Below are 13,075 nucleotides of genomic sequence, written 5' to 3' on the forward strand. Positions count from 1 at the left end.
ATATTGATCCTGGAGAACAGATCATAAAATTCACCTTCCTTCTTTCCATAAAGAGGTGGGGGACTATGAGTGTAAACTATTACATACACTGACACAGTCATTGTGTCAACTGTTTTTGCTTAACTGATTTTGTTACAAAGGAAGACTCCTAGAAGAGGAACGCAAGGGAGATATATGAGAACAGTTATTTTGTTGTTGTTGTTTTTTAAAAAACAAATAAACAAATGATAGAGATTTAAAAAGCAATATAGCCTAGTAACTAGAGAAATGACCTTGGAAGGTTGGGAAGACCTGGATTCCAGTCCTGCCTCTGACACACCATGGCTATATGACCCTGGAGAAGTTAGCCCAGGCTAACTTTAGGGATTCTAACCCAGGTTCTTTGAAGCCAAATCAGTACTCTTTCTGGTAGACCATTCTGCCTCCAAGAAAAGTCTAGATGACCACTTTGGTGGGGAGAGGGGATATTGTTGGGTGTAATTCCTGTTCAGGAATGTGTTGGACTACTTGGGCTCTGAAGCCCCTTCTAGTTCTGAATTTCTTTGACTCTATGAATCTTTGTTTGAAGACTAGTATTAGACCCAGAGGTTAGGAGATGCCTGGTGCCATGACAACCAAGAAAAAGTTTGAGATTCTTGGAATAGTAGAATAGTAGTAGTAGTAATAATAATAATATATGTATATATAATACATATTCATATAATAATGTTTCCCTTTTATAAAATAAGGCTACAAATCTCTTTCTTCAGAACAGCACTGAGAGGAGGTGGTGCTATTATTATCCCCATTTGAAAAATGAGAAAACTGAGGCTCAGAAAAGTCAGTTGACATGACTAATAATTTGGAGGTAGGATCTGAACCTATGTCTCCCAACTTCACCTGAACTACTCCATTGAGATCTTTCTGAGACCATCGCAATAGTCTTCTCACTGACCTCCCTACCTCCAGTCATACTCCTTTCTGAAGCCATATCGTTCCTGATTAACCTTCAAAAGTACCATTTCCATCCTTGCTAAAAAGTTGGGGCAGTGAAAAATGGACTGAGGTGGGAGGCCAAGGGCTTGGTACCACTTACTACTGTGTGACCTTGAGCCAGTGACTTCACTTGGGAAGTCAGATCTCTCCTGGGTCATCCAGTTTGTTCCCAACCCAAAACCTGCTCCATTTATATGGGATGGGACAGGATGGGATGGGATGGGATGGGATGGATAGATGTTTATTACACCTTTATCATGATGCCAGACATTAGAGATATAAATAGGAAAATGAGACAGTCCCTACTGTCAAAAAGCTCACACTAATTGAAAGAGACAAGACACACAGGAGAGTTTGGCCATAGGGCAAATGTGCCCTGGGCTCCTTAGGGGGCAATGTTGGGAAGGGGAGCTCCTAGTGGGATCTGTGTGAGTGAAGGTTAAGGCAGGGGGATGAGGGAAAGTCCTATCTGGTGAACTGTTGTGAGAAAATCACTTTGTGAACCTCAAAGTGCATTTTTTAAAATGTTGAATTGTCTGGTTGAATGGTTGAATTGTCTGGTGAACTATGGTGCATTCTGAGTAATTGAAGCTCAGGGAAATGGAGGCATCTCATCTCAGGATAATCAAGGGAACACAAATTTAGATCTGGAGGGACCTCCCAGGCCATTTAGTCCAACCTCCTCATTTTTCAGTTGAGGAAACTGAGGCCCCAGGAAGTTAAAATTTGGATAGTGAATGAATATCATAATATTTGGACCCTCTGAGGTCCTCTGAGCCCAGAACCAGTGCTTTCCCCATTAAACCATTCTTCCATAAAGGAAGTGAAATCAGTATACATTCAAGAAACAAGGAACTTGTGAGTTTATGCTGGGACTGTCCGCTTATGTTTACGTGATGACAAAAGAAACAGTGAGGCAGATTTGGCTCTAGAATCAGAAAAGCTTTTCAATTCTGCTACTTTCTCCATATGTGATCACCACACCTCTCTGGGCCCCCAATTCTTTACCTATAAGATAAAAAGGTTGGACTAGAAGACCTCTAAGGTCCCTTCCAACTTCAAATCTATCATCCTACAATCATCTTTGTTCCTCAGACTCCTCATCTGTAAAATGAGGGAGTTGGACTCAATGACTTTGGAGATTTTGTTCCAGCTCTAAATCCATGGTCCTAAATAGTCCTGAATTGCCCTGAAGTAAAGAATAGTTTTTAGAAGTTGCCATAAAGTATGCTGCAATAATTGGCACTACTGTGTCCCAAACAGAGAGGAATCAGCATATTGAATAAGTGCTCAAGATATATTGGTTTGGTAGGTTCAAATGCCAACCCTCATTTTATTAAAGTGTTGACAGCAGCTCAGGAAGAAGGAATACATCATATGGTGCCAATACACATGAAAGCATGCACTAAGACCAGCACTTGGGCAAGGGGTTCTCTCATCCAAATGGCTCTTGGGAAGTTGGGGCTTTGGTGGGTGCCCTAGCAGAAACCTCAGGGAAGCCTGAATCTATCCTCCCTTGATGACCATTGTAAGTTCAGTGCAACTCATCCTGGACTTCTGGTCTGGGCATGCCAGAACCAAAGCCCAGCATCCAGCCCCTGTGATGGGAAAGGCCACCATGATGATTTTCTGGGCATTTGCTATTCTTTCCTTTGCCTCTTTATGCAAACTGGGTGGACCCCTTTTGAAGGACTTACAGGAGGCCATAACAATGTTACCTATGATGAGAAGATAGGACAGTAAGTTAGCATGTAAGCTCCTTAAGGGTTGGTGCTGTTTTTGACTTTCTTTGTATTCCCAAAATCTTGCACAGTGCCCCACACATAATAGGTGCTTTATAAATGCTTGTTGATCAGTTGGCAAAGAGATCACATATCCTTTGAAATAAGGAAGCTCATGTAAATACAAGTTGTCCATGAGATTCCTTCAATATGGAACACCTGAGTGGAGCTGTAATCTTCTTGACATGGGTACTGCCTCCAAGGGTCCAGATGAACACGCACCATTACCCACTCAGCATGTTACTCTTGTCTTGTCTATGTCCCACACTTTTGTCTTGTCTCATACATCAATCCTCCTTGAAGGATCTGCCTGGTACATTGAAGGTCTTCCCTTGTGTCTTTCAAAATTTCATGAGCACCAATGCAGTCCTCAGGCAGTCCAACTTTTATCCCTCACTTTCAAACCTGCTCCATCTCTTTTACTAATCCTGTATTTCTTGAATACCTTTCCTGTCAATTCTTGCCATTCATCATCTTTAAATCACCCATAATTTCAATACTGCAGGGACTACAGTCTTCCATGATTCACAGTTCTAGTGTTCGAAAGGTGTATTTGTATGTCAGAAAGAAGGCTGGTATCATACAAAGGTCTGTACAGTTTCCCAAATGCAACCCTGATCATCCTTTTCTTCCTTTTCAATTGTGAGTCTATCCCATGGTCTAAATATAAGGTTCATCTAAAACATAGATACTGAAAGACCCAGTGGGGTGCCCATCTAATTATAGGTTGTAGCCTGGGGTAGACATACCAAGAGGGCCTTCCAAATTCAGTCCATTCCATTCATAATCAAGGAAGTCTTGTAGGTGCCACTGCCTCTGCTAAACCACAGCTGGGGCGTGTTGATACTGCTAGGATCCTAGGCACAGCTGGGTTTATGAGCAAATGAGAGAAAATCTTCAAAACAACACCCTCTCCCCTGATACATTTATTCTCTCTCTCTAACTCTTTCTTTCTTTCTCTCTCTCTCTCTCTCTCTCTCTCTCTCTCTCTCTCTCTCTCTCTCTCACTCTCACATGCATACACACACTTTTTATATACACAATATTTTACAGGCATAGGCCTTATTTCATATTTTTCTCGATCCAGTCTTTGAAGGGCAGCACCTTGGTATAGGCAGTATATAGCTTGAGGCTACAGGTCTTGTCATAGCCCCAGCTCACCAGCCCTATCAGGTGCCAGCTTGGTTCAGGGGAAGCTTTCCCAGGCAGAGACACAGCTGCAATGCCACCTGTCTCAGCAGGGCAGATGTTGGAGGGAGCCATTGGGTCCTGCTGGGCACAGAACATGTTGTCTGTGATGCTGACCTGGATTCCATGGTCCTCATACTGTTGCTCACACAACAGAGAGTCTACCACCTTCACAACCCCTGAGCGGAGGGAGTCATTCTTAAAACCAGGAGCTCTCACATCAGCAAGAATTTTCCAGCCTGTGATTTTGATTTGGGTGTCTTCACTGGAGGGACTGAAGTCCCGGAGCGCTGCCAGGCAGATGGGCTGCACCCTGCTGCTAACTCGGGCTTTATCGAGGAGTTTTACAACAGCAATGTCTGAGTCAAGCAGGATAGGGTCATAGTTGGGATGAACAATGATGGCAGAGATCTAAGAGAGGGAAAATAATACACAGAATTATATAATATATTAATATAATATACATAACATAATATAATATCTCAGAATTCCACCTTAGACTTAGGTTGTATGGCCCTAGACAAGTCCTTAACCTTTCTGAACCTTGATTTCCTCATCTATGAAATGGGATTAATACAGGGTTGTTGTGAAGATCATTTGAGATAAGAAAAGTAATGTGCTTTGTAAACCTCTAAATGCTATATAGATTCCTCTATTATTAATAATGAAAGTTTGTTTTATGAATTAATATCATTGTTAATTTCATGTTAATATGGTAGATAGTGGATAGAGGCTGCTCTCAAAGCCAGGAACACACTTTCAATCCTACTTCTGACACCTACTGGCTCCATGACCCCCTCCACCATCCCTCTTCAAGTCATTTAACTTTTCAATGCTCTAAGAATTTTTCTAAGATTATAAGTTGTAGAGACAGCACTAATCGATACTGGTAGATTGGTGGAGGGTATTTCCCCACCTAAGAGTTCCCTATGCCAATGAAATCATAGGTCTACACTCTCTCTCTAACACCCTCCCCCCCACTTGCCATGAAGAAATCATGGATCTGGACAAAATAAATATACTCAAAGGGTCCTAAATTAGGGGCTACCCCTAGGCAGTCCCTTCCCAGATAGACTAGACATTCTGTCAGGGAAAATATTTCTTTAGTTCACTAGTGCCAAGGATAGTGAACTGGCCCTATTAGCTGGCAAACTATATATAACTAGGAAGAAATGACTGAAGCTTCTCTCCAGGGAATTGAAATTTAAAAGGTTCTGAAAACAAAATCCAGCAGCATAGAAACAACTGAGTTAGGAGCTGGTTATTAGTTAAAATAAGAAGCTACCAGCACCCCCTTGGCCACATCCCAGACCAGCTCCAACCTGGGCCTGACCTGCTCTGCTCCTCTCTGTCCACAGAGATAGTGTTCCATTCTCTCCCCCACAAAACCTCACATCCTAGAGTTTCTCCCTACTTACTGAATGTGTCTCATAAATTGAATTTGAAACTGAATTCTGTATAACTGTCGCTAGCCACATTTTAAGTTCCTTGCTGTAAGCATGAACACAGATAGCTGAGGCAGTTACGTGGTGCAATGAACAGTTTATTGGACTTGGAGTCAGGAAGAATGAAGTTCTAGGCAAGTTCCTTAAATCATCTCAGCCTCAGTTTCCTCTTCAGCAAAATGGGGGTAATAACAGTAGCTACTTCACAGAGTTATCTTGAAGATCGAACAAGATAAAGTACTTTGCAAACCTTAAACTGCTACATAAACATTAGCTATTGCTCGCTGATTAGTTAAAAGTATGCCTTTTGTGGGGGAGGGGGAGCTGGACTTTTGGTTTCATTGGTTTAGGAAATTTCCAATGATGATTAGGAAGATTGGCTTAGGGAATTCCCAGTTTCCTTTGGCTAATCTACTTCTGTCACTTCTCAGCAACGTGTAGTATTGGTTACTGAGAAGAGATATAGCCCATATGCCTCCGAGTCAAGAGTTGAACCTATGTCTTCCCATCTCCATATCTGACCCTATCCAAAACAGTAGCCCATGACCTAGTAATAGGGGCTTAATAAATGTTCGATGAGAAAGAGGTATGTCTCTAGAGTATTTCTAAAAATGAAAGAGAAGGAGACTGGCTCTATGCACCTTCCTGTTCCTTCCCAACCATACTTTTTTTCTATCCCTCCTTGCTGAGCTTCACAGACACCCTTCACAAAGCATTCATCCCTCACCCGTAAACTCTGAATGGTCTTCTCATCTCGGTCATCATCTCTGTAGAACTTTCCCAGGACCACTTTGAGCTCGGCTGTCTTGATCACGATGCTCTTGCCCAAGTCGGTGACACAATGTGCAGCCACTACGATGGTCCTCTCATTCACCAGGGCTCCACTGCAGATCAGGAACCATGTGCCCTTATGGAGGCTGCTATCCTGCAACCCACTGGTCCTCCTGTAGATGGCCGCTTGCCATGGCCAACGCATCCCTGGTGACTTTGGAGTTGTCACATTCTCAATCTTCCCACAGACTATGGGAGAAGCATTGGTTTAAGATCTGCTGTCTCTGAACATGGTGCACCCCAATATGAGAAACAAGGTAGAAGGCTCCCCTTTTAGGTTCTCTGGTAAGAAAACATGGCACACTGCTCACTTTGCTTTTGTTTTCCATTATCCTCCCTTTCTGTCACATTGGCCCACTATTTTCTACCCTGGCAGATGCCTAGGTTTGATTTTTGAATATGTCAGAAACCTTGGCAAATATTAAAGCTTTTGCTTCTTGGACATTCCTTCCAAGGCTTAATTCAGCAACACTGTCTATAGGAGACTTTTCCTGATGAATAAATATTAATGAGCAAAAAATCATTTAATAAATAACACATACCAAGCACTTTGCTAAATGTAGGTGATGTAGGATAGAAAAGTGAGATAGTCCCTATTTTCAAAAAACTCACATTCTAATGGGATAGAGAACACACACATAGGAGGTCATGAGATGAAGGTTGGACATCAAAGCCTAGGTCTTATTAAGGTGCAGGTCAGATGACAATGCCTGTCTGGAGAGTGTAGTGGCAGAGTGGTTAGTAAAGCCCACTATTAGAGCTTCCCTGAAATTGAATTTGTATATATTTCTCTTTTGTGCTTGTATCCCTCCCTTGACCCACCCCCAATAGAATATAAGCTCCTTGAAAACAAGGACTGGTTTTTTTTTTTGTCTTTCCATCCCCATGTCTACCCAATCCAGTGCTGGCCACACTTAATAAATGCTTGTTGATAAATGTTGGTTGAACTGAGGTAGCAACTGAGGGCCTTAAAGGAGGGAAGAGACTTCAGCAAATGAAGATGAAATGGAGGGGGAGGGGAGAGGAGTCTAAGACATGAATGACTGTATGCAAAGGCACACAAAATAAAGGAAGGCAGGATGAGAATAGGTTAAGGAGAATGGCCCAGGTGGAGTGAAATTAATTTGATTTATGTGAAAAGGAGTAGTATGAAGTATCTGGGCAGGAAGTCCAATATGGGAGGCATTATTTCTGGTAAGGGTAGGGGACAGGGATTTTCCTATTTTACTTTAAAGGTGACCACTTAGCTATATAGCTGGCATAGGGAACAAGAGACAAGGTGTAAACCTAGTCTCTGGATCAGAAAGAAAGGTAACAACCCTCCTCAGAAGCAACTTACTTGGGATACAAGAGGGTGCCCGCCCACTCCACTTTCCAGTCTTTAAACAGGTCCTCCGGCTGCTCCCCAGGCGGCGGTAGAAAGGCGAGATGCACTCATACTGGATCTGAGTGTGTAAGTGCACATACCCAGAGGGCAACTCCCCAAATGGAAGGGCTGGCTTCTTGGTTGGGTAGCTGTCCAGCTTCTGCTTGCTGAATGTTGACGAGTAGAGCTGGTGTAAAGGTGTCTCCCTGGGGGTGACCGAAGAAACAACACAGCAAAGAACAGTCAACACTACTTCTTCAGCATTGGCTCACAAAGCAGCATTTATTGCCAGGGGTTTTATTACTTACTGGAAGAAGGATCATAAGCTTAAAGGATCATAAAGTTAGAGCTGGAAGAGATAATAAAAATCATCAAAACTGACACCCTCATTTTACACATAAGGAAACTGAGGCTCAGTTTAGAACCAGAAGGGACCTTAGAGGGCATTTGGTCCAGTGTCCTCCTTTTACAGATGAGAAAACTGAGGATTAAAGAGGTTAAGTGACTAGCCCAGGGTCACCCAGGCAGTAAAGTATCTGAAGTGGAATTTAAATGCAAGTCTTTGTGACTCCAAGTCTTGTGGTCTAGCCACTATACCACACTCTCTCAAGGAGAATGAAATGCATATGCACATGTAGGTATACATACATGCAATATACATGTATGTGCATATGTGCATATCTGATTATATGTATAGGTGTTTATGACCATGTGTATATATGCATAAGCATGTATATGTGTGTATGTGCATGTATAACAGTAATCCAGTCCTCTGGATTATGGAACAGAACCCTTCTCTATACTTCTTTCTTAATTTCATTTCTGAAATGCCCTTTCTGGATGGCCTCCAGTTGCCTGGAATTATAGGGAAAAAAGATAAGAGGCAGTTATTATAACTGTTAACCAGAGATATGCTAAACCAAAAATAAAAGTTAATTATGAAATTACATTGGGAGTGGGCGTCAGGGTGATTAATTCCCTCCAGTGGAAACTCAGATACATCCTTTCTCTAAATGTCATAATTGGGCAATATTAGGAACCGACTCAAACTAAGTTGTGTCGGTACAGGAGCTTGATTAGACAATTAGTCGATGTAATTAGTACACCTCGGAGAACAGAGCATCTCTTAAAGCATGAAGACAGAGCAAAATACAAAGGTATTATAGGCACATTGAACAGATATATATTCAGTGAACTTTGAATTTGAAACATACCAGAGGAACACTTATGGGATCTGCCTGGAACCAAGTCTCCATTACAGCACACACATTCATTTGGTAGTTTTGTTAATGCTGGTCTTGTGAAGAAGCATTGTGGCCTTGTAGTTAAAATGCTGGACTCGGGGTCAAAAAGACATGAATTCAAATCCTGTCGATGATATTTACTAGCTGTGTGACCATAGACAAGTCACTTAACAGTTCTGATTCTCAGTTTCCTCATCTGTAAAATGGGGAAATTGGGCCACATGACTTCTAAGGTCCTGCATGTTTAGGAACCATCCTTATCACCTCAGTTTAAAGAGAAAAGAAGTAAGCACTTAGAGCCTGATGTCTCTTCAAGGTCACAGAACATGACCTCAAAGCCAGTATAAGAATCAGCACTCTCATCTGCCATGATAACAGTGGCACCCTGTTGTCTCTGCCCATGCTTTGACTAGCAATATGGCACCCAAACCTCCCCAGATCTATTGTGCTGAGCATTGCTCAGAGGCATGGCCAGAAGCAAAGAACTAAAAGCTGAGCAGGTTTGGGGGTTGTAAATGGGCTGGCCCATTTAGTGGCCGAGGAGCCAAGAGATGGGAGAGCTGGAAGGCACCTTGGGGACCATCTGATTGACCCTCCTCGCTGAGCCCATTGAGCTTCCAGTCTAGGTCATGGAATTCTATATCTGGACCTGGAAGAGGTCTCAGAAGTTGCCTCGTTCACTCCCCTCATTTTACAGACAAAGAAACTGAGGTTCAAGGAACTTAAGTGGTCACTCTAGGACTATGAATGCAACATTTTGGTACAAATGAGCACATTCTTTGTTACCATGACCAGAATACCCAAAGTAAACTTAGAACCATGTCCTTTGGTTGCCATCTCTATCTGAAGGCAGAGACCATTTTATTTGTGTCTTTGTATCCCCAGTGTCTAGGACAGTGACTGGCAGCACACAGCAGACACAAGTTTGCTGAGTTCTTCTTGAAACACATAGACACCTGCAACCTGGATATCTAATCTCTGGTTCTTGTTATTACAGCAGCTCGCTGGTATTTCTGGGTGACTAAGTAGCTACCAAAGCAGAATTCTCACAGGATTATAGATTTAGAACTGGAAGTAACATTAAAAGCCACATAATTTAATCTCCTTATAGGTAAAAACACATAGGATCAGAGGCAAAGTGACTTATCCAAGGTCACTGAGCTCTTACATGAAAAAGCTGGGATTTGAACTCAGCATTCCCTATTCTGTTCTTTCCATTATATTATGCCATATCTTCTTCTACTGGGAAAGACTTTCTCTTTATTTATGGGGAAAGCTATGCTCCAGGCTAATCATAAAGGTCATGTGGTCATAGTCTTGGAGGTGGAAGGAATATTAAAGGTTATCCAATCCAGTCTCTTTGTTTTATAGATGAGGAGATTGTAGATAATCTCAGAAAGAAGCTATTAGCATTGAGGAGAACCAGGAAAATCTTCTAGAAGATTGGATTTGAGCTGGAATTTGAAGGAAGCTTGGGGAAACCAGGAGGCAGAGATGAAGAGGGAGAATGCTCTAGACATAAGGGACAGACAGTGAACAAAATGTAGGGTCCTTGAGCCCCACCCAACATGTTCCATGTTGTTTTACTCTCCTCTCCCACCAACCAGTAAGTTATCTGAACTCGTTCCAGGCTGCTTAATTGTGTTCAGCTACCCCAGGGAACACCTTCCCAGGCTTAACTGCTGCCAGAAATGAGCTACTCCTTACCCAACAGAAAACTTTTGCTTTGGGATTTACTCATTTTTGGCAGCCTCAGCAACCAAAATTCAGGCTCTCAGGGCTGCTGCAAGAGGCTTGTTCTTCCAATTAGCTTCCTTCTCTCTCCTCCCAATCCCCCTTCCCAATTCATGTAAGCTATGTAATAAACCCTGTTCTCTCAGGAGTTGTCAGTATTCAGCATCCCCTAGGAAGTCTTAAGCTGACTTCAGAAAGAAATTCTGGGAGGGAGGGAGAGAGAGAGAGAGAGAGAGAGAGAGAGAGAGAGAGAGAGAGAGAGAGAGAGAGAGAGAGAGAGAGAGAGAGAGAGAGAGAGAGAGTTCTCAAAAATAAATTTCAGGTATTTCAAGCTCACCTTGATTGTACTTGCATGGGGAGAATTCTTTGTCTCACTAGGTCAGAAATCTTTGGTTCTCTGCAGGCTGAAAAGCAAACACAAGTTTGTGTAATCCTCAGAGCAGTCACTCAAGCTAGTCGGGCCCAGATCCAACCTCTCCCATTATGAAAGAAAAGCTAGAGATAGAAAGAGATCTGTGAGTATACACAGCAGATATACAGACAAGTGTATACTAGACTTGATCTATGAGAAAATTTTCTGCTTGTCTCTCCCCACAGAAAACTCCCTGGAGGATATGATCATAGGATCTTAAGTCTAGAGCTGGACAGGACCCTTAGAGAGGTCATCTCCATTAATTCCATTTAACAGGAAAACAAGACCCATAGAGGTTAAGTGACTTGCCCAGGGTCACAGGTGGTAAGTAGCAGAGCCTAGATTCAAACCCAAGTCAAATGACTCCAAAGTCAGCGTTCTTTATACTACACCACAGGGTTCATACAAATGTCATACCTTGCAGACTCATCTGGGAAAATGCTAGCTCACAAATTGTGCTATAAGAATGTAATGTCTCCCTGAGAGAATATAAGCTCCTTGAGGGCAGGAAAGGACTATTTCATTTTTGTCTTTGTATCACCAACATCTAGCACTGCACCTGCTACATGAAATTATAGGCTCATAGGATCATAGCTCAAGGACAGGGCATCCTAATCTTTTGGGGGAAGGAGTCCTAGGCACCTTTGGAAGTCTGGTGAAGTCTACAAACTCTTTTTCAGAAATACCATTTGTTGCCTACATTCAAGATGGAAGGAAATACTGAATTTCATTTAGAGGCTAGTGAATATATGTGTGCATCTACATATATGTGTATCTGTGCATATTTCCCATTCAAGTTCTCACACCCCTAAAACGCTATCCATAGACTTCATGAGAGGTCTGTAGACCCCAGGTTAAGAACTCCTGCTATAAAGCTAGAAGAAACTTGAGAAGGTATCTCATCCAACCTTGCCAATATACAGAAGAGGAGAATGAGGTCTGGGGGTGGGGTTGGATTAAGTGACTTGCCAAAGTCCCAAAGATAGTAACATTAAGGCAGAGTCAACCACCCCCCTCCGATTCCACAGGAGGTACTTCATGAATGCCTTAAATAGAATTAAGTCAACAAACATTTTTAAAGCACCTACTACATGTCAAGCACTGTACTAAGCACTGGGGATACAAAGAAAGGGGGGAAATAGTTCTTGCATTCAAGGAGATTACAGTCTATTGGACTCATAGGAATCTATTGATGAAAGAATGATTGTGTGTCATTGCATTACAAGAAATGATGGATAACGAAGAATTCAGGACATCTTGGGAGCACTTATGTGAATGGAACCAGAGTGCGGTGACCAGAAACAAGATGATCACTTGTACAAAATCCAAAATAATGTAAAGGAAAACAGTGATGAAAGACTCCGAGCTTTGACCAAGGCAGTGACTAATCATAGTGTCCAAAAACTGATGGTAAAGCATGCCTCCTGCCTCTCAGGAGAGAAATGATGAGATATAAGCACAAAATGAGATGTACATTGTCAAATGTAACCAACGTGTTGTTACATAAGATTGGGGGGGGGAGAAAAAAAGGGAAATCAATGGGAAGTTACAGCAATGTTAAAAAAAAGAACATCAATAGAACATTCATTAATTTTAAAATGTTAGTTCATAGATTAGGGTCAACCAATTACTTGAAATATCACTAAACTTAGTTGAGTTTTTTTAATGGCATTGAAGTAAAAGTGAAATTTCTAAACAAAAACCTGACCTTCTAACCATGGGAAACTGAAAGGTTCTCACAGTGGCTAAGCCCAGAAGGCAGTCTCAACTCAATGGAAGCCTTGGAGTGAACTTGCCTGATCCTTTCACTGAAACCGAGGCCTCTCAGGAGAGCTTAGGGTCAACTTGAAACCCAGTTTGATTTTCCTTAACACTTTCTTTCTTCATGTATGAAAAGAAATCCCTTTTATCCCACTCTCTAGACCAAGTCGCCCAAATTCTGCTAATTAGCCATTTAAAGGACTTTGGTCCATTTTAATTAGTAGGAGAGGAGCTAATGGAAATCTTGAAGGGCATCCTCTCCATGTTTAAAGGCGCCAAGGCATAGCTTATCTCCGCTGGTAGGGACCAAGGCTGTTTGTTCTTGGCTGAAATCAGGA

At 42.1% G+C, this 13,075-nt stretch overlaps 1 protein-coding gene across 2 annotated transcripts in view; it reads right to left on the bottom strand.

Moving 5' to 3' along the window:
- Positions 1–2,273: 2,273 nt before the first annotated feature.
- Positions 2,274–13,075, bottom strand: part of PAMR1 (peptidase domain containing associated with muscle regeneration 1) — a 101,060-nt gene continuing 90,258 nt past the window's right edge. For both annotated transcript variants that reach the window (XM_020963927.2, XM_020963928.2), the window contains 4 exons: positions 10,902–10,968; positions 7,560–7,792; positions 6,117–6,409; positions 2,274–4,355 (listed from right to left, as the gene is read on the bottom strand). In XM_020963927.2, coding sequence (XP_020819586.1) covers positions 3,819–4,355; positions 6,117–6,409; positions 7,560–7,792; positions 10,902–10,968 — 1,130 coding nt within the window. In that variant the 3' untranslated portion in view covers positions 2,274–3,818. The remainder of the gene's footprint in view (positions 4,356–6,116; positions 6,410–7,559; positions 7,793–10,901; positions 10,969–13,075) is intronic.

Source organism: Phascolarctos cinereus, unplaced genomic scaffold, assembly GCF_003287225.1.
Source record: "Phascolarctos cinereus isolate Bilbo 61053 unplaced genomic scaffold, phaCin_HiC Scaffold_9;HRSCAF=440, whole genome shotgun sequence".
In the NCBI taxonomy this organism is placed as follows: domain Eukaryota; kingdom Metazoa; phylum Chordata; class Mammalia; order Diprotodontia; family Phascolarctidae; genus Phascolarctos; species Phascolarctos cinereus.